General features: G+C 37.7%; 2 protein-coding genes across 14 annotated transcripts in view; one reads left to right on the top strand and one right to left on the bottom strand.

Annotated features, from left to right (window-relative positions):
• Positions 1-1082, top strand: part of skp1 (S-phase kinase-associated protein 1) — a 7672-nt gene extending 6590 nt beyond the window's left edge. Inside the window, exon 6 of the mRNA XM_015376529.1 lies at positions 427-1082. Coding sequence (XP_015232015.1) covers positions 427-462 — 36 coding nt within the window. The 3' untranslated portion in view covers positions 463-1082. The remainder of the gene's footprint in view (positions 1-426) is intronic.
• A 149-nt stretch (positions 1083-1231) lies between these two features.
• tcf7 (transcription factor 7 (T-cell specific, HMG-box)) overlaps positions 1232-20148 on the bottom strand; it is a 78033-nt gene continuing 59116 nt past the window's right edge. For 3 of the 13 annotated variants that reach the window (XM_015376551.1, XM_015376552.1, XM_015376559.1), the window contains 8 exons: positions 16196-16285; positions 14629-14748; positions 14361-14523; positions 13982-14089; positions 12640-12687; positions 8349-8397; positions 7613-7685; positions 1232-3836 (listed from right to left, as the gene is read on the bottom strand). In XM_015376551.1, coding sequence (XP_015232037.1) covers positions 3455-3836; positions 7613-7685; positions 8349-8397; positions 12640-12687; positions 13982-14089; positions 14361-14523; positions 14629-14748; positions 16196-16285 — 1033 coding nt within the window. In that variant the 3' untranslated portion in view covers positions 1232-3454. Of the gene's footprint in view, positions 3861-7612; positions 7686-8348; positions 8398-12639; positions 12688-13981; positions 14090-14360; positions 14524-14628; positions 14749-16195; positions 16286-20148 lie in introns of all 13 variants that reach the window. The other 10 variants (XM_015376555.1, XM_015376556.1, XM_015376553.1 and 7 more) reach the window with 8 other exon arrangements.

Below are 20148 nucleotides of genomic sequence, written 5' to 3' on the forward strand. Positions count from 1 at the left end.
GTGACATTAAAAAGTCTTAAATTTAACTTTCCTTAAGCTGTAGGAACCCTATTCGAGAAATCGCAAGAACTTCTTCGGCTGCGCTGGCGGGAGTGTTTATTTTCCAAAACAACAATGACGCGTCTGGAAGATGTCACGGATATGGATCTAGAGTATCCATTGTTGTTATTGCTGGATTTTTAAAAATGGCGTGCCCCACCATAGATTCGAGAAGGACGACCACACAGATAGCCGGAAAGTTATACCAAGGACCAATCACAGCTGCTTTTTGTCTGCACACTTCCGCTTGAGGTCGGCGCGGTTTTGCGACCGTCCGATATGTAGTCAGGATTTTTTTAAAGACAGATTTGACGGTTGCAGAGGCTATGCGTCAGAAGCATAAATTGGCCTTAAAAGCTCAACCACTTTTTTTTTTTTTGTCTACAGGTACGCAAAGAGAACCAGTGGTGTGAAGAAAAATAAAGCGGCTGATCCTGCCAACACTACCACACTGACAAGGATTGTCCCTGCTTACTGGTTGCACTGGCGTTGTTCATACTTGTTAATATTCTCTGAAAGGATATCAGATTCCACCTTGCTCTCTAGTTCCCTTCATTTCTGTATCCCATTAATAGCATGACCATTTTTAAATCGCCTGTGTGGTGTCAATAAATCAAAGCTAAAACACCTAGTATTGTTTTCACTCACTCCTATTGTCCATCTACATAAAACCCAGTCCTGTTTTTCGTTGGTTTTTGCCCTTAAAGGGATAAAAATAAATCCCTTCCTATCAGATTGTCTTTAGTTGCTCTAGATGTTTTTGTTTTTTTTGTTTGCTTTTTGTTTTTTACTGGAGAATTTACTTTGAGGTTCCTTGATTCAAATAAAGTAAAAAAATTTTGACGACAGAAAAACAAGGGTGAATGTTATTTTGCCTGTACAAATGCATTGTTAGCTTGTTAATTGGGGAAAATGAAGTCAACACCATCACAGCTTTAATCCATAAGGCATTTGTGTATTTAATTTGACTCTCCTAGCTTAGCTGTGATGCTGGTTTTTTTTAAAAGCTGGATAAACACACTGAAGGAGATAATAAAGCCTTTCAAATGGATGTGCTGTGGTCTTTCTGTTGGCCTGTCACCAGTTATATGGAGTGTATATAGGTGATAATATTGAATTCTGTCTAAATAACTCTTGAATTTTTCTCTCTATTCTATTACATAAATTAGGAGCCACAAACAAGATATTTAAAACACTTTTAATAACATCAAACAAAAACAATACATCAGAGGGTTCAAAGCATGAAGGTACAAAGACTTTTTCCAGTTTTTTTTATGCCTATGGCTCCATCTGCTGGAGAAGAATAGTACAAAGGCTCAGCCTATATTTATTCCATCGTTTAAAAGCTGAGTTTGAAGCTGCAAGAAAGCATTAAAATAAAAAATACAAAAATCCCCCCTTTTGCTTGAAATGTAACATTACATGTGAAACATGCACAGAACGAGAACACAAAATATAGTTTGAAGGCTTCTGCAGTAAATACTGGACTGCAAAAAAAAAATGTACACAAAAAGGGACAAAACATTACTTTTTAGAAAAAATTGGAAACTATATTTTTTTAAAGCAATTTACCTTTTTATTCCATAAAAACATACAAAAGTTATTTTTTTTATAATATAAAACTTTACAAGACAATGCAATATAATAGTACCCATTGGTCACAGATTAGTTATGGAGCTGCAGGTAAGAGAAAACAAATCTTAACAAAAAAAAATGACCTATAAAATGACTTGAGATTCTTAGACCAAAAAAAAGTAGTAAAAAAAATGTTTTTTAAGCCAGAGATTGGAAGCCTAAAAGTGCTAAAAGAAGTGACATGGGGGTCTGCTTCACCGCTCTGAAAACAGCAACACATGGCGACGTTGCAGCTTAAAAACATGGTTTTCCCAGGAGATCAGAGATCGAGCTGGACTGCCTACAGCTCTTCTCACGTTTACAGATCAGGTACAGCTATGAGACATAAAAATGGGAAATAATTTACCTGAAAACAAATCGGCTACCTTCATACATGTTGTCCCCTAACTGTTAGGCTAGGCGGTGGTTCTTTAAAATCTCATTTGTTAGTTTATCAGTTGATCTTTTTGAGTAATGAACAAAATGATGTGAATTTACTCTAAAGGGGAACTATCCTGAAAGTTAAAACCACTCTGAATCTCTAGATGTTCGAGGCAAGTCAAGATTACAGGGCCCTGAGGATGTCTTTATACTTAAACTTTTTACACCTTTTGGCACATTACAAATATTATAGTACTTTATTAGGAGTGTTCATGACAATACAAAAGACGAGAAACTATAAGTTTTCTCACCATCCTCAACAACCCAGTGGATCACTTCTGGTTGACAGTTGAGGTATAATTCATTGATGATGGAAGAGTATGGAACAACTGTAAACCTGCCCAGTAATGGCAAACAGCCTAAACAGATCAGAGACCATGGTGGCTCTGGAGGAGCTGCAGAGCTTCATCGTAGGTGAGAGGATGTGATGACAGGGCAATCGTGCCTCTTATCAAAAAGTGATAAGGATAATGCCCTTGTTAAAGGAATGCTTTATAAAGTCCCATTAAAAATGTGCTTCAATTTAAGTTGTGGAGCCAGAAGGACGTGTTCAGATGAGACCAACGTGTTACCTTCTAGTCTACATCCTGAGCATTTATGTGCAGCAGAAAGCAACCGCTGCAGATCACCCTAAAACTACCAGGAATGTTTGCAGAAATATGTGAAGGGAGTGAAAACACACGTAAACATAGTCAGAGCTTCGCTCCGGTGGTTCAAATCAAAGCATTTTCATGTGTTAGAATGGCCTAGTCAAAGTCTAGATTCATGCCATTTGATGGTCACCAGCAAGACTTAATGGATTTTCACAGATGCTCTCCATACGATCTGATGGAGCTGCAGCAGTCTAAGAAGAAATGGATGAAATATCAGCTTTTAGATGCCCACAGAGGTTAGAGACCCATCCTAAAGAACTGTAATGGCAGCAGAACGGAGTTCTACAAGATAAATCTAGGAAAACATGTATCTTTCCTTCCATTTCCTCATCTTGTCGTATGTTGTGTTATTTAATAAAACACTAATAAAGATCACTGAGGGTTGAAACATGAATAAAAGCTCAACAGATTTGAATGTTCTTGTACAGCTGAGTGTATTGTACCTCTGATTGATCCACCTTTAAATACACGTCAAACCTTGATTTAAATCAGAAACGTGTCAAATGCATCATTTTCACCAATCAATCTTATTATTTGACCTGTCTGTTTTGCCTTATCTGTGATATAAAATAGGAATGAGGACTTTTACAGTAACCTGACAGACTGTTAACTGTTAGATGAAGGCAGGTGACCAGAATAAGCGTCATGCCTTTAGAGGAAGCCGAGGAAAGGGGAGCAGTGACGGTGAAGTCAGCGGATCCTCGTGATCAGTGAGTCTCTGTTAGCACTTTAAGGGAAAGTCCTGCCACTTTGGCGGCAGACAGCGCCGTAGAGCAGTGCGTCTGCCTGCCGGACAGTTCCAGGTGCGTGTTCGGGAGGTGTTTGTCCAGCGGGGGCTGCCGGAAGTCCGTCTGCTTACCGGCAGACTGCTCTGATGGGAAGCGAGTGTGCAAGCGCGTGTGTGAGGGGAGGCGAGTAGACGGCGAGACAGGCGGCGGGGAGCAGCCTGGGGAGGGAGCAGGCTGCTGATGGTAGAGGCGGAGGCGTGAGGGAGAAGGGGAGGGGGGAGAGTCTATAGCACTTAGATCTGAAGAAGATGGGCTGGGGCAGCCTCCTCCTTGAAGGTAGCGAATGCACTTCTTTTTCCTCCTAGGAACAGTCAGAGAGAGTTATCTGTGAATAAAGTGTGGATGGGAGACGTCAGCGGGCTTCAGTGAAGGTGCAGCATTCACAATGAGGTCAATGAACATGGAAACAAGCATTCATGAACAAAACATGATGATTTGACAGCAATATTTCTGCTTGAAGGTTTGTTTGAGTTAACATTTTGGTAGAAGTCCAGCTTTACAACAGTAGAGTACAGAAAAATATAGAAAAAATGTTTTAATTACACAGACACTTAAAATACGTCCTTCAGCAGATTGTTTGAATCTAATGGGGACTTTATGTGATACACTAAAACAAGGCCAAAAGAACAAAGGCACATTATAAATACATATTTTTGATATAAAGACTTTTCTTCCACTGTCTTAGTTTCTGTGCTTCTTCTTTGTAAAAAATTTAAATCTTAATAGTCTTTTGTTTGTAAGATTCTTAAGATTTTGTCATAAATTAAGGGAGTAGGTGAGATTCTTTGCCAAAGGAAAAAGGCAATTTACATTTAAAACTTGAAAAAACAATTACATTGTCCTATTTCAAGTGTATATTATCTGATTATATATTATATTTAAGATTAAACATACTGTTTCCATTGGCAAATCATCTCATTTACCTTCTCAGATTCAAGTAAATACACTTAATTCAAGAAATTCTAGATCATTTTTGTAGTGTGCGTCTAAAACGCACAAAGGAGCATTATCACAGATCCTTCCTCCCAGCAGCTGACAGCTTTTATAACCATCGCTGCTCCCAAAAAACACTCTAAGGCAGGCATCCCCAAAGTCGGTCCTCGAGGGCCGCTGTCCTGCAGGTTTTGGAGGTTTCTCTGCTTTAGCACAGCTGATTATGACGACTGAAGTTGAGCAACAGCCTGTCAATCAGCTTTCAATTAAAATCAGCTGTGCTGGAGCAAGGAAACCTCTAAAACCTGCAGGACAGCAACCCTCGAGGACCGACGTTGGAGATGCCTGCTCTAAGGGAAAAACCAGGGTTGAGAATAAAGTTGGACTGTCAATAAAAAAAGAAGCTGAAAACAATTTTACGAATAAAGTTGACAATAACATCGATGGACATGAATGATGGCATATATTAGCTTGATCTTTTGGCGATGTTAATAAGCCTACAGCCTCTGAAAGGGAGCCTTTTTTTTTAGCAGTTCCACTTTATTCTCCACCTTTCAGTTGCACCAACATGGTACATTAGCAGCCATTCATAACGGGCCTTATCAGTCAAACCCCAGGCGAATGGCAGCCCACTTCCCTGCAGCTCCAAGAAAAATCCCCTCCAAATTCCAGCCCCTGACCTTCTCCTTGGTGTGCATATTTTTTCTACTCTGACTCAACCCTTTCAGTGAATTATAGGGTCTGAACAGGAGATAACGCTTCTCTTTAGATCTTAATGTCCACAAATCATGACAGAAAGAATATTTTCGTACAAAGATTGAAGTTTAAAAAGGAATTGTAGGGGACCAGCCAAGGGCCCATCAAGGAAAATTGGGGAATTTTGAATGGCTACTACTGTAGAAGGATAAAAAAGCCTTCCCCCATTTTATTTTTCCTCACTGTGGCCCTCACTACGTCATAGAATGCTTCCAACTTCATCATGATCAATAATTATTACATTTAACAGGTTTTTTGTTGTATCTTAGAAACACAATCAGGATGGATTTAGTTCAGAAAGTCTAGGTGGTGATCTAGGAGCAGTATCTAAAAAGCGGCACTACTTTAGTTATCACTGATTAGTGTAATACAGATAGTGTTTTCCTGCCATCAGCTAAACATGTATGAACTAACAGAGACCTGCCGTGCTCTCTGAGATGCTTTGCTTTAAAGGAGAGCTGCATACCACGGCGTGCAGCATCAAAGCTGCTAACAGGATCCCATGATCATTACCAGAATATGATATGAGTCACCAGGCCTGACCGCAAGGAGAGGTGCTGGGCCAAATTTAGACAGACAGAGGGAGAGAAAGAGAGGAACTCTGCAATAGAAAGTGATTTCTAAATGTCAGAGTTCACCATCAAAAGCTGCTTGTCACCACATCGCAGGAGTGGAGAAAGTTGAAAGCAGATGGGCATGAGAAAGCTGTCGCGATGCAACGCTGCAGGGAGAGTGTGAAGCTGTGGTGATAAGGATTTGCTCAAAACCACATTCAGCCCCCTTTGTTCTCTCAAACCGAAACACACACTCAGATTTCCATGACGTGATAGCGGGGAAGACGGCGGGGCTGCTACAGTGCAGCAGTGGTGGAGGCAAGCTTTTCATGTCAGAACCGCACAAGACTCCCCGAATCCTGCATCCAATCCGTGGACCGCGGTGGAATACTCTACGGCCCGATGCGACTAAAACGAAGCTAAGCTGAAAAACCTCCTGCGTGTCGGGTTGTTGCAGATGCTTCTGTTTGCATCAGAGCGACAAAGTGGGACGTTTGCCTGTTGCCCACTTGTGGCGAAACGTCCAGAGGAGGAGGCGGCTCTTCATGTGACATACAGGAGCTGCTGCACTAGAAATGTGCACGACTCTAATCCAACAACCTTCACTTCAATCTAATACCAAACTATATAGAGTAATGAACTAATGTCCAAATAAAATATAAAAGGAGAACAAATATTGGAATTTAAGATGGAAAACTATGAAAATAAATAGAAAGAATCAGTTACGGATCTAATTCTAAGCACCTACATTGTTTAGCATCCCAGGTTTCTGACCCTCAACAATCTATTCTTTCTAACTAATAATCTGATAGACAGAAGAGCAAATTAAAGGATCTTGTTTAGTTTAGCAACCTGCAGCACATGGTTTCTCAGCTGTTACATGAGAGCTGCATTTTTTCATCCTAAAAGATGAAACTCCAACATCCGATCCGTCAAACAATCCAATAACAATCCTGACTTCATCTTAAAAACACAGCAGATATGGGACATTAAAATGGGACATTTCTAACAGGAATTCATTCGTTTCTAATATAACTGTAATGTTTTAACATCACTTCTTCAAACTCAACTCTTAAAATGCTAATTTTACTCTCATTTGACCCGTTTTGTGTGAATTGTATGATTTCTCTCCCCCCTGATTTAGGTTTCTTATTTTCATTTATTTTTTTGCTTTTAAAAACGTAGATCCCTTTGTCCTGTGAGCTGTTTTGAAGTTTACCGTATTAAACCGTATTAAAACCGTATTTGGGCAGCAATCTCTGACAGCTCTCACAATGGACTCCTAAACCACATTAAGGACCCTTTTATAGAAAAGGTGTCTGATTATACAATTTTTGTAAAAGAAAAAAAAAGGTAAATACTAATCTGAACCTATATCAGCTGTAATAATATTTATTCTCAATGTTAAAGATTATTTGGTCATGCCTTTTTGTTGTGAACAGCAGGTTAGTGACAGACAACATGCAGAGACAGAGCTGCCTTTAAAGGAGGTTTGTGTCATCTATGTGTGTCATCAGCACGTTTTGTCTTGCTGCAAAAGAGCATCAAGGTTCTTCTTTTCAATTCAATTAAAAACTGTATAAAAACAAAAAAACTCCTTCCATTTAAGGAAAAAGGTGGGAATCATCTCAAATCCTAATATTATTCATAAGTTCAAATTAGAACAGCTAATCAGAGACAGATGATAACCACCTCCAGGACAGCTCTGTCCTCTTAGACAATCAGACTACTGTGATGCACATTAGAAGATGATTAAATGGGAGATGAATCTGGGACGTTCTATGGGGGAGCAGCATCCCGGCTGGATGGAAGTGGATGAATGTCGGGTACACACCTGCAAGGACCACACCAGTCCGTTTGTTGGTTGAGGCCGAAGCGAGCTCGGCATTTCTTAGGAGAGCCCGGGTCTGAGCGCACAATGCAAAACATGCACAAAAAAATAAAAAGAGGAGGGAAGCAAAAAGAAAAAAACACATATATAAAAAAAACGGATGAAGCAAAAACAAAGTGGGGGAAAATTAGAGATTGACAGGGGAAAAAAAGAAGGAAGAGGTAAATAAATTTGTCATGACAGGAAAAAAAGCACCTTGGAAAAAAAAAAAAGCCAAAACTGTTAGTAGCACAATGTGACTGACAAACAGCAAAGTCACCAAGAGACACAGATGCAGCTCTGTTAATGTCACTCAGAGAAAAGGCTCCGAGCAAACACTGTGAGAAAGGCAGCTGTGCTGAAGCTGTTAGAGCGAAATGCAAAGAAACAAACCAGCCTGAGCCGACATGTTGCAACGAACGTTCTCTCATTAAATAATTTTAGTCACGTTATTTATATGGACAAGAATAAAACTAATGCAGAACAGTAAGGACTTAACATCCGCACTCTGGGATTAAAAGCTCTCTAATTCAGGTTGTATGGAAAGCAGAGTGGGTGAGTGGTTTGACGTTAGACACACATCCTGCTGCAGTGCAGCAGCTCAGAGCGCCAACGCATGTTTAAGTTTCTCCCCATCCTCTGACAGCTGGGACTTGTTACCCTGGTCATTTGTCTGCAAAGTGTATATGAAGATGCTTACCTGTATTGGAGTCCTGCTGCTTCTCCCTTTTTCTCCTCTTCTTCTTGCCCTGTGGGAGAAACACAAAAAAATGCCCCAAATATATCAAGTTAATTTTGTTTATTTATCACCTTATTTATTAATACAAGCTACAGTGGAATGTAATTCTCCCTGAATATAAAAGTAAACTAATGCTAAAGTATGAAGTATTAATAAATTGTTTTTCAGGTTTTATATTTGAGTGAAGTTGCCCACCGTCATGTTCTCCAAATGTCATAAACATCCCCCACCTCCAACCAAAAATGGTTTCATTTACTTGTGCGACTGTCATATTGAATATATAAGAGCACAGAGAGTTTACAGCCTTTAAATATCGGTGACATAAGAAAACATGACCAGATTTTTTAAAACAATTTTTGTCCATCTTGAATACCTTGAGTAGGCAACTTCACCCAGGTACCTGACACAGATCATTATAAAAAAAAAAAGAAAAAAACAAGGCATTAAAATGAAAACAGGTTTAAGTTCAAACATGGCTAAAGTGACCAAAAACCCATTAAATGGTGCAGATAATTCAAACTACAAACAATTGGATATTATTTTTACTTTGTCCAAAACGTCAATGTTTTTAGTGGGGTTTCCTGTGAAAGACCAACACAACGTAGAAGAAAAGTGGTAAATAAAATTCCCCAATTTATTGGAAAAAATATATAAATTCCCAAAAACATATCAGTGGTTGAGAGCTGCCCGATAGAAGGAACGCTGTAAAAATCATGATTATGGCAATTTCACTATCTAATGTGTGGTTCCTTTCTTTTTCCTTTGCAAACAAAAAACCCTAAACACTAAATAGGTAAAAGAAAAATAAATATAAATAACATAAATTTCTTTAAAAAAAACATTGCCCTATGATTAAAATAAATACTTTAGGTACAAGGCTGCTTTTAACAACAAGCATGAAAACACGTTACTAGCATGCAGACCATAATTGCAATTGAAATTGGAGATATTTATAGCCTATTAGCAGCTCTGAACAATATTATTCCGCCATACTGGTTCATAAATATATGTTCAGCACAGCCTGATTTATCAGCTTTATTCATGCTTTTTCTGTTTGAAAAACAATGAAAATTCCCTCCTTTCCCCTTTGCAAAATAACTCAAGCTCAGTTAGGTAGGATGGAGAGTTTCCATGAAAAACTGTTTCATAAGCATGATCACAGATTCCTTGATTTAATGCATTAATATGCAGGTGAAAATAAAACATGTTACTCTCATCTGCCCAAATAATCTCCTTCAATATGTCTGCTGTTTCTCCTCCATGAACAGATGGACTCTCTTTGTTTTCTATTAGAGTGTCATCTGAAGATGGGAGTGAAGTTAAAATGTGCTGGAAATTAAAATGCTCCATGTGCTTTTAATAAAATAATAAAAAAGACATTTTATTTTCACAATTTTACACCACTTTGTGTCGGTCTGTCACGTAAACGAGACAAATTCTGAGGAGTATTAGTGCGTTTGCAAGGCAGAGGATGAAAAGCTAAACTTTCTGAGATGTCGCTCAATTTTTTTTTTCAAGCACAAATAAAATACTCAAACACAAAACATTTAAATAAAAAATAGTCCAACCTGCAACCAGATCAGTCTGTGCTCTGAAGAAGCAAAACTAAAGCAAGAAAGAGAAGAGATTCTACTGCACCGCTTCAGAAACTCTAAGATTCATGCAAAACCTTTTATTTCTGCAGGTGTTAAAAAAGCAGAGATCTTCTAAAATCAGCCTCAAAGCTACTTATTTATTTTTTTCATTTCAGATCACTTAGAAACAAACAAAGAAAAAAGAAAAAACTTGATATTTCTGTCCATGTCTCTGTGTCTACAGGCCCAGCCTAGCTAGTGTGTATTAATAACTGCTGAGGTAAACATCAGAGCTCTTCACACAGATCTGCAGATGATGAATCGAGGCCTCGTATTTGAGTGAGATGAAGGATGTGGGTAAAGGAATCTACCGCCTACACTCCGACGTCTGCCCTCCACGCCTCGCTCTTAGCATCGTCTGTGTGGTTTACAACAGTTCATCTTGCAAATAAAGCTCCTCTTGTCTGTGGGCGTGTGTGCATTCAGCAGCGTGTATGGAGGTTTTTTTTTTTTTTTTTTGCAGGAGAAACCCTCTACACGTGTGGGGTGAGATGTGGAGCTTCTCTTCCTGTTCTGCTTGCAGGGCCAGTGACCAAAGGAGGTGTGACATGAGAGGTGGGGGGGGTTCTCCACATACATCAAAATATACTTCAGTCCCAGACATTATATATCTGAGCTAAAGTTTGGTAATAATCCAACACATGTAGTCTACCAGCAGCACATTTTTTTAGGTTCTGCTGAGAGGATTTTTGACTCTAAGTGTTTAAATATATATATATATATATATATATATATTTTTAAGTCAGCCCCTTAATTTATTAAATCTTTTTTTGTAGGCCGACAGTCTTTTATGTCATCTGTAAATGTGGCCCTTTACGGTTATTTTTCTCTCCCCTGCTGGAGCCTTTAGGGGGAATTTAAATGTTACTGTGTGTTAAACAGGCAAACATTTAACAATAGCCTAAAACTTCTCAACTGACTACATAATAAGAAATGAGCTATTAATATTTCTGCACCTCTGAACACATATCTGTTTGTCTTCAGCTTGTAAAACTCTTAGCGGGAACAATAATAAAACCCTTTTTACTCAGTTTTCTGTGTTTTGTGCTTCAATACTAAAGGAGTTAATGATGTATGAAGCGCACAAAAATGAGATAAGACCCAACGGTGCTAAAAGAGAAAGATAAACTAAAAGATCTCTGTGACGCCTGGATATTTATCATAAGAGTAAAAAAAACAACAAATTTCTTTACAATAAATAGCAAGTTGAGTACATAGAACAACTTTGAGCTATTGACTTATAAGATCTGTTCACACTTAGCACTAGGGGGAGCTAAGAACAAGGTATAAATGTTTAAAGCATTTAAAAACTGCAGAGCAGTGGAAAACTTTGAAGACAAGAAAACAGATTCTTTTAAGACAGCTTTCATTGGCTTTGAACAACAATAGGCTCTAAGAGGCATTGTTTGAATTTTAGGCAACCCTTGCAATGCCTGTGCAGATTCTTGGTCATGTGGGTCAGCGCAGTTTTATCAGGGATTCAGGCGACCGGTTAAACAGCTCATACCAGAAAACAGACTATAAAGTACCAGTGGAGGGACAGGCGGGCCGTTCGTTTGTAACTTTTTGCTATTTTTAGAGCCTTTAGAAAAGATAAAGACTCTGCGATAAATGTCGAAACATAGAGAAAAGGTTCATTTGCCTTCAATTTAAGCCTGTTATAGTTAGCATATTTCCTCGGTAAGTAGCTGATTGTTTTTTCTTTTGTTTTTGGTATTTTTGTGGAACAGAAGGTCACCTAATGTAAGTTACGGGACTCAATCCAGGCTACAGTTTTCTTTTTATTTAAGTTTAAGTCAGGAAAAGATTTTCCAACTGAAAAGTTTAACTGAATTCAGCAGAAAAGATAAAGATTTCCTGATATCTTTATAGGGTGATTTATAAAAAGCAAATTTAGCAAAGGTTGACGACTTGCCTAAAACTGTGCATTAGGACAGTAGGACATCAACCAAAGGATGATGCATTGTGTTGTGGACTTAAATTTATTTCCTTCTCATGTTTTCATTGTAATAGTCAGGTCCTGCAGCATGACAGATAATGTGCCAGGAGGCATTCCAGAAAAAAAATAAAATAAAACATGGCAAAAGAGTCTGACTCTTTTGAAAGAAAGTCTAAAAAAATAAGTCAAAATGTGTATTTTCACATTTCAAAAAACAAAACAAAAAGAGACAAAAAAAACTTATAAAGTAATTAACAACTAGAAAGCATTGTTTTCTTTGTTTTAAAAAACATGAAGCGATTCTAGTGAAATGAAACTGAAGAGGATAAATAAACTGATGCAGCGAGGCCAGCCATGCAGCCTGCTCTCTGTTAGTTAAAAAAAGTGGGCTGATTTATACCTCTGTGTAATGGAGAGTTTTAGTAGAACAGAAATAAGAAATAGCAGTTTATAAAGAGCATCCACAGCCGACCAATCAGATGGGCCTGTTGGTGTTCTTCACATGCTGTTTGTGATGCTTCGGGTGGGTGCGTCAATAAAGATTTCTCTGGAAGGTGCATGCAAACTTCGTACAGAAATACCCACAACCCCCTCCCCTCTCATGCAGCTTCTCAAACATATTTTTTTTCTTTCAACCCACACCACAGAGGTATAAATCCATCATTAGATGAGTCCCTACCCAATCAGCTTTACTCTTTTCCCCTGCGACCCCGCTAAGGCCCGCCTCCTGCAAGAGTTCAACAGCAAACTGAGAGGTCAGAGGCACACAGCAGCCCAGGTTTAGTACAACCCCCAAAACATTAAACTTTAAAATAAATAAATAAAAATGCATGCACCACACAGGAGCCTTCTTTGTATCTTTTTTTTTTTTTTTTCAATTTAGGTTTGCAGGCAAAGGCATCAATAAAGTTCAGTGAATAAGATATTTCTTCAAATCAAATACTCAGAGATATTGAGCTGTTCTTGGTGTGCTTTCGCTCCCGTTTTTATTTTCAGAGAATCAAACAGGTCTCTGTTTATCACAGATTTTATACTTCATCACTAAAACTTAAAGACATTTATTGATCTTTAAAACACCTTTTTTCCTTCTTAAAGTTTAAAACATCAAAGAGCTCAAACATTTGTTTTGTTTTTGACTTAAGCAAATTATACTTAAAACTGGAAAAGAAGAGAAAAACAAATGAACTTATAGTTGAAAAAGACACAATGTGAAGAACAAACTGGGAATCTGGCTGTATCTTTTTTAAGTTTAAGTTTGAATAAGATTTCTTTCAAAATAAAATGTGCTTAAAAATAAATGTGCTAAGTTGATTAAATAAAGAATTTAATACCGAATAAGACCTGTTTGAAAAAAAAAAAAAAAAAAAAAACAAAGTGTCAAGGTTTTAAAGTTCAGTTTATAATCTTTGACATATTCTTTGCAAAAATAAAAAAACTATAGGAGGTTCAAAGATTTGCTTGAAACCTAAATCAAACCCAAGTTTAAGAAGCCATTTCTAAAAGTGCATAAAAAGCTAAATGCCCCCCTTCTCCCATTTGAACAACACTGCATTTATCTGCAGGTTTAATCAGCTCAACTAAAAAAATAATCAATTAGCAGAAAAATAAAACAGACGAGTTCTGATTAAGGAAACCACAAATGTAAGCAAAAGCATGATTTCTCTAGAAAAAAAAAAGTATAATTTTAGGATTTCAATTGAAGAATAAAAAGTCTGGAAACTCCAACATTTTATATATATATATATATATATATATATATATATGTATAAAACGTAAACTGAAATATAAACCATGATTTATGTATCTAATTTTTCATTGCTGTTACCACAGCAACCCGACCACAAACCCATTTACAAAATTCATCACTTTGGCTAACAGTTCTCCACAACAAAAAAAAGGAGTTTGTTTTTTTGTCCTCCCTTCTTTTCTTAACAGATCCTTATTTGGAAACTCATTTAGTGCAACTAAAAGCTTTTTGGGGAGGGTGTGTGTGTAAGGGGGAGTAAAGAAGGTTTGCTTACATAGTTGTCCCTAGCAGACCAGGTCGGGTAGAGCTGCATGTGGAGCTGTCTCTCTTTTCGGGCCAGCTCATAGTACTTGGCCTGCTCCTCCCGGGTCAGAGCATGCCACTGAAAACACACACACAAAAAATCAAATAATTCCCAAATAAATTGAAGACTAATCTTATCAGCACTTCAAGCAAAACATTTCTTAGACTTCCAACATACATGGTGCTGAAAATGCTGGAAGAATAAAACAAGAAATGTTTGTATTGATTCTTGGAACTTAGAGTTAAAAAGAAAAGAAATGCATAGATGTTCATAAACCATGCAAAGTGTCTCCCTTGCGGATTTGGACAAATTATGAGAATACATGTTTGCGGTCATGTGTTTTCCTCACCCTTCGTCCCAGAATCTGATTGATAGCGGCACTCTCCTTCAACGTGCACTCGGCGATAACCTTTGCCCTCATTTCCTTCATGTACAGCATGAAGGCGTTCAGAGGCTTCTTGATGACCGGTTTCTTGGGCTCCTTCTCTCGCTTGACCTCCATTTGTGGTTTCCTAAAAAACATTGATACAAACTATGCTGTCAGCAACGATTTAAGCAGAAAAGTAAACGGCATGATTATGATGAAGGAAACATGCGCTAGAGTTGGGGTAACTTACATGTACATGCCTCTGTCGTACTGATCATGCTCCTGTTTGCCTGAAGAGGGTACTATGGCTGGGTGGGGGATCCCTGTAGGATGCACGCCTGATGGCCCGAGCATTAAAGAGTGAGGGAACCTGGGGGGGTTAAAACACGGGGGGGAGACAACAAGAAAGTGTGATGAGCCACTCCAACAGGGGAGCTCGGAGAAAAGCATCGACCGACGGCTGGAAAGCACAGCGAGCGTCAAAAGAGAGGCTAAGCATTTTGCCTGAAAGCAGAAAGAGGTATCCTCTGACATCCAAATTCAATTAAATATCATAAAAAAAGAGCAAATATAAATTTGTTGAGTCTTAACTGGTTAAAGGTGTAGTTTTAAAAAGTTATTTGCTGACTAATTGTTGAAATTTAGGAGGCAACTAACAGCTGACCTGAAGAAAAGAATTTACCAATGTAGACTGACAAAGAAAACTTATATAAAAGTTATTATATATGTCTTCATATATCATTATAATATAATAATTAATATTTTAATGTAATGTAACAAATTAATAAAACATTTTTTTACATGCAATATATTCTGATAATGATAATGCAGCTGAGGCTTCACCGTTAGTCACCACTAGAGGGCGCCAAAGTATTTTCTTTTTAAGAAAGCAGCTAAAGTATGAAAGAAACAGCTTGTTTTACAACCTAGACAGTGAACAAATAATGACATTTATTTTTAAAGTCTTGTGTGAAAGAGCAGCAGATGCTTAAAATAACATAAAGAAAGACACAGAGCAACAACATCTGCAGCGTTAAGCGTCAAGAGCTGGCAGCTTAAGAAGCATGTCAGTAAAAGAAATATAATGAAAAAAAAAACAATAAGCATGTTGTTGGTTTAGATGCTCTGCTGAGAAAAAAATCTGACACTTCACTTCAGGTTCTACTTGGAAATAGTATAAAAAATGAAAAAGAAAATCTACTTTCCAAGCAGATTATGACCGTTGAGAACAAACAGTGGCCTCTTTAAAATAAATATATATATTAGATGAAACCAATGATATGATAAAATGACACATTTTAACTATGGTGCATTTAAATGCCTATTAAAAACTGGATCTTCATGTTTTTTATGCGTATCTGTTTTGTAAGCAACCCTTGATATGCTGCAGAGACCTCCAACAAAATTAATTTTAAATGAGTGAATGGTAACAATAAAGTGTTTAAAGTGGGCACACATAGCGTTCTGTTGTAGCAACTTTGAGGCTAAAGATGAGAGACACAAACATAAACGCAGAGCTTGAAGCAGCAGAGGTGTTCATCATGATACTTCTCATGAAGTTTGAGCAGCGAGAAGCTCGGCTCAGTTTGGCTTGGATAGCTTTGGCGAAAAGCTGAGCTGATCCCATTTACAGCACACCGATTTTATAAAGGATTATAAAAGAACAGATAGAAATGTCCTGCTCAAGGTATTTATTTATTTATTTTTTACTGATGTGCTGTAAACGGGAGCTTGCCGTTGAGCAGCGCAGCTTTCTGAAAACTTTTCCGTTCTAGGCTCGTTTCTCCTGGTTTGCTCCAGCCGGCAGGATGTAGTACCTGGAGTAGGAGGATGCGCTGGGAAGACCGGAGGAGTAGGGCTGCCTGAATCCACAAGGGGACAAGGCAGGGTAGACGGGCTGGCTCTGCCTGCCGTGGCACAGCAGAGGGAGAGATGGGAGCAGGAGGTGGATTTTAGCTTTACAGGTTAACGTTTACTGCTTTTTAAAATCTTTATAAAGCCCATCTAGGCTAACGTTCCCCAACTATTTTAATTAATTCAGGACAGTTAATGGTTTTTATTCTGTGCATGAATAAAGTCTTGAATCGGTTAAAATGGGTGAATAAAAGCTTGACGTTGTGATGCACAATTACTCCTGAAAAGAGCAGAGTGTGGATCCGTGCTGCTGACAGCTATGTGTCAGCGGAGCAGCAGCAACATGAACACCGTGGGAGGTCGAGGGTTGGGGATGTGACGTGAGAAACAGTCTTTGATATGTAGAAAACTGCAATCTCCTGAGTACAACCCCCCCTCAGCTGAGTTATCCCTGGATTTACGCAGACACAAACACACATTTGAATCCACATCCATTATCTGAACCTCCTTTACAATCATTACTATCATCAGACTCTTCCACTTTTCATCTCCTCAGCCCGATCTGCTCCGTAGCACAGGTCAGGTGTTTAAGCCCACTTTCTTCTTTTTCTTTCTAACCAAAATCTAATAAGGAGTCAGGATTTTGCAGCGTCAGGAGCCTAAAAAGGTAACTTATTTTCTTTCAGCAGCAGTTCCAGACTGACACCAGAGAAAAAAACCCAGTGACGGTATGTGAAAGGCATGACTGAGCTGAGGTATGCTGGGAACTGCAGCTTTACATCTAGTTGGCATTTGGTAACGAGAGATCCACCTTGGTCCTGTCAAAACCATTATAAACAAAGGGCTGTTTTGTCATTGTTGTAGTTTCTTATTATAGTTTTTATACTTTTTTTCTCTCACTATTTTGGCAAACAGCACGGCTTTTTTATTGCTAAGCCTCAAAGATCTCTGCAGCTCCTCCAGAGTAACCATTGCTGCCTAACTTAGCTTCTGCCGATATATCTTGACTAAACAGAGCTCCCTGAGGGGTTTTCAGCTTTGTATATTCCAGACATTATTCCAATTTCCCCTGACTTTTTAATCTTCATGATGTTGTTTGTTGTTTAACAAACCTCTAAAGTAAGGTGACCTGAAATTGACTGAAATCTGACATTTCCAGTAAATTTAGACCTAAGCCTGGAAGTCTATACTCATAAATCACAACCATAAAACAGCCAAACAACTTATAACTCTACTTATATTAACTATCTGAAGATATAAACTAAAGGTTAATCAGTTCTAAAAACATCGTTAGATGAACTCTTGTTGATCCCTGGAGAACCGCCGAACCAGATGAGCTCCTTACAAGAATTTTTCAATCATTCTGTTTAATTTTATCTGAGTCTATTTACTCATGCCAGCTGCAGCCAATGGTCTAAACATTTAACACAAAGATCAGCCCGATTCAAATCAAATAAACCGATTAACACACTCACCATAACACAGGGCAGCTAAGACCGGTTCTGATAAAAGTCTGTTTTAAAAGTTCTGCACTCTGCTCCTCATCTATACGTTAATAGCTGCCAGCCAGCTAGCTAATAGCTGTTTCTGTGCGCAGCATGCACACTTTCTACCGTAATAACAGTTTACAAACAACATTTCCACCCCTCATTCATAAAACGGTAAAATCGGGGACATTTCCGGGGACAGTTGGTCCAAAACGAGGCCTGTTCCGGGAAATCTTTAAAAGCCTTTGCAGACCAGACTAATTTATACTGAAATTAAATATCCAACTTCAATAAGCCACCAGCTTTGATTTAAAATCAAAATAAAGGAATGTGAATTCAGCATGAAGTCCAGATTTGATTCTGTAGCTATTTGATGTTTTGTCTCATGCTTCTCCAGCCAGTTTCTACCCTCACATTTCTTTCTTTAGGTGTTTACCTTTTTTTCTTTCATTTCCAAGGATGGTAGTTTAAACTTAACTTTCAAATAGATGTCAACTAACTCTATTGCAACTGTGAGCTCAAACAGAAAGCTGCATCCTTTAAAAGAAAAAACAAACAAACAAGAAATCTTAATTTTCTGATGGTGTGAGATAAAAATCTCCAATAAGCCAACAGGCGAGTGGAAACACCAGGATGTGGTTATGGAGGGACAGAAGTCCCAGGCTCAAATTCAATACAACAAAAAAAACATCACTTTGACATTTAAGTCCCCCAATAACCTAAAACAAGGAGATAATCTGAAGCAAAGCAGATTATTTGCTAACAACGCTTAGAAAAATCCACAGTGAAGAGTTCTTTCTGTGAAGAAGATAAAAACGCTTCTATATCACTGGCTTAAGGAATATCTGGGGACCAGTATTGCCGCAGACATATACAGTAAACACACATGTAATCGCACATTTAAAAGAGAAGCTTTCTTCTTAAATCTTCATGACATTTGATGCAAGATTTAAAATATTCTTGAGAGGATTTTTTTTTTTTCCCTGAGCGGCTCAGATTCCAGAGGTCGCTCAAAACGGATTTATGTCGATCCATAACTGGCAGTCTGACATTACAGATTCACAATCACACAGCATGATATTAAAAAAAGGAGAAAACATGGAACAGATGCCTCTGTTTGGGGATTCTTTTTCTGTAAAGTTTCAGCTAAAACCAAAAAACAAAAACGAAGAAAAAAACAAGCAGTTTTGGTTTAAAGTTTCCATGTTGTTGGAAATCCACCACGGCCAGAAAAGAATGGAAAGTAACAAACACATATAAGGAGCGGAAAAAAAAAAATGTTCTATGACTTGTTTACACATCTGTCAATTTATGTGCTTTAAAGGATTTTCTTTTGGGTAAAATTACCTAAAAAAAAAAAGAAGATAATTTGATGTATTATATTTTCGCCGGTTACTTCAGTGGGTTATTGTAGCAGAAATAAACATGATCAGTACTGAAAGGTTGCATTAGTGCCGCCTTACATCTAGCGAAGCTGCATGTTAAGCTGATTTTTTAATGACTTAATAAAAATCAGCTTTAAGAAATTAAACAACTTAAAAAAACAAGAACACCAGATTGATTTCTGTCCTAAAATACAGATTTTAAGGTTTGTCAGAATCGTGGCTGTTTTCACTGGCTGGTTTTCTGTATCTTCTATTAGTGTTTGGCAGGAACCGGTGTTGGTTGACCTCTACTAACATCAGTTAAAAGGGAAGTCAGGCTTCCTTAGTCTTTTGAAGTGGTCTTTATCAATACTTCTTCAGGCTTTTAAAGATCTTTCAGATTTGTTATTTGATGTGTTTTAGGTGGTGGCAGCATCATGATGTGCAAAGCGGTTTTACTGATCTAATCTAAAGATGGACTGAGCTGAGGAAAGAGCAATTTTAAGGAAACTAGTTACGAGTTATTTTCTTATCAAAAGTATTTTGAGAAAAAGATTAAAACCTTCTGTTATTTCCTTTTTCTAAATTTCAAAAAGCATCCGTTCAAAGAGACTATTGATTTTGTTTTTATTGTAATAAAACAATTTTTATAAAAAAAAAAAAAAGATAAATAAAAAAAAAAAGAATGAATCTCTCAGCTCCTCCTGACTTTCTGATTTCTTTCATCCACTGAAGATGAACTTTAGCCTGATTTCTAATGTCAGTTTTATGTCTTGTTGGAATAAAGACAGATTCAGAAAGAATAAATATACCAAGACAATTCTAAAATATCATAACAATTTTTTTTTTCCAGAGAAAATTGTAAAAAATTATGGGATGGAAAAATCATGGTGTATTATGTCTTGATAAAATGAATAGACTACAGAAAAAAAGACAAAAGCTCTGAAACAATTCTGGTTTTAAGGGTGCAACTATACTTTTTGAAATTCTTAATAATGTCCTGAAAATGTAATTCACTGTTTGAGTTATTACTTAAGAAGGCTACTTTCTATTTTCTTTGTTAAG

This window comes from Cyprinodon variegatus, unplaced genomic scaffold (genome assembly GCF_000732505.1).
Source record: "Cyprinodon variegatus isolate N-32 unplaced genomic scaffold, C_variegatus-1.0 Scaffold136, whole genome shotgun sequence".
Classification (NCBI taxonomy): domain Eukaryota; kingdom Metazoa; phylum Chordata; class Actinopteri; order Cyprinodontiformes; family Cyprinodontidae; genus Cyprinodon; species Cyprinodon variegatus.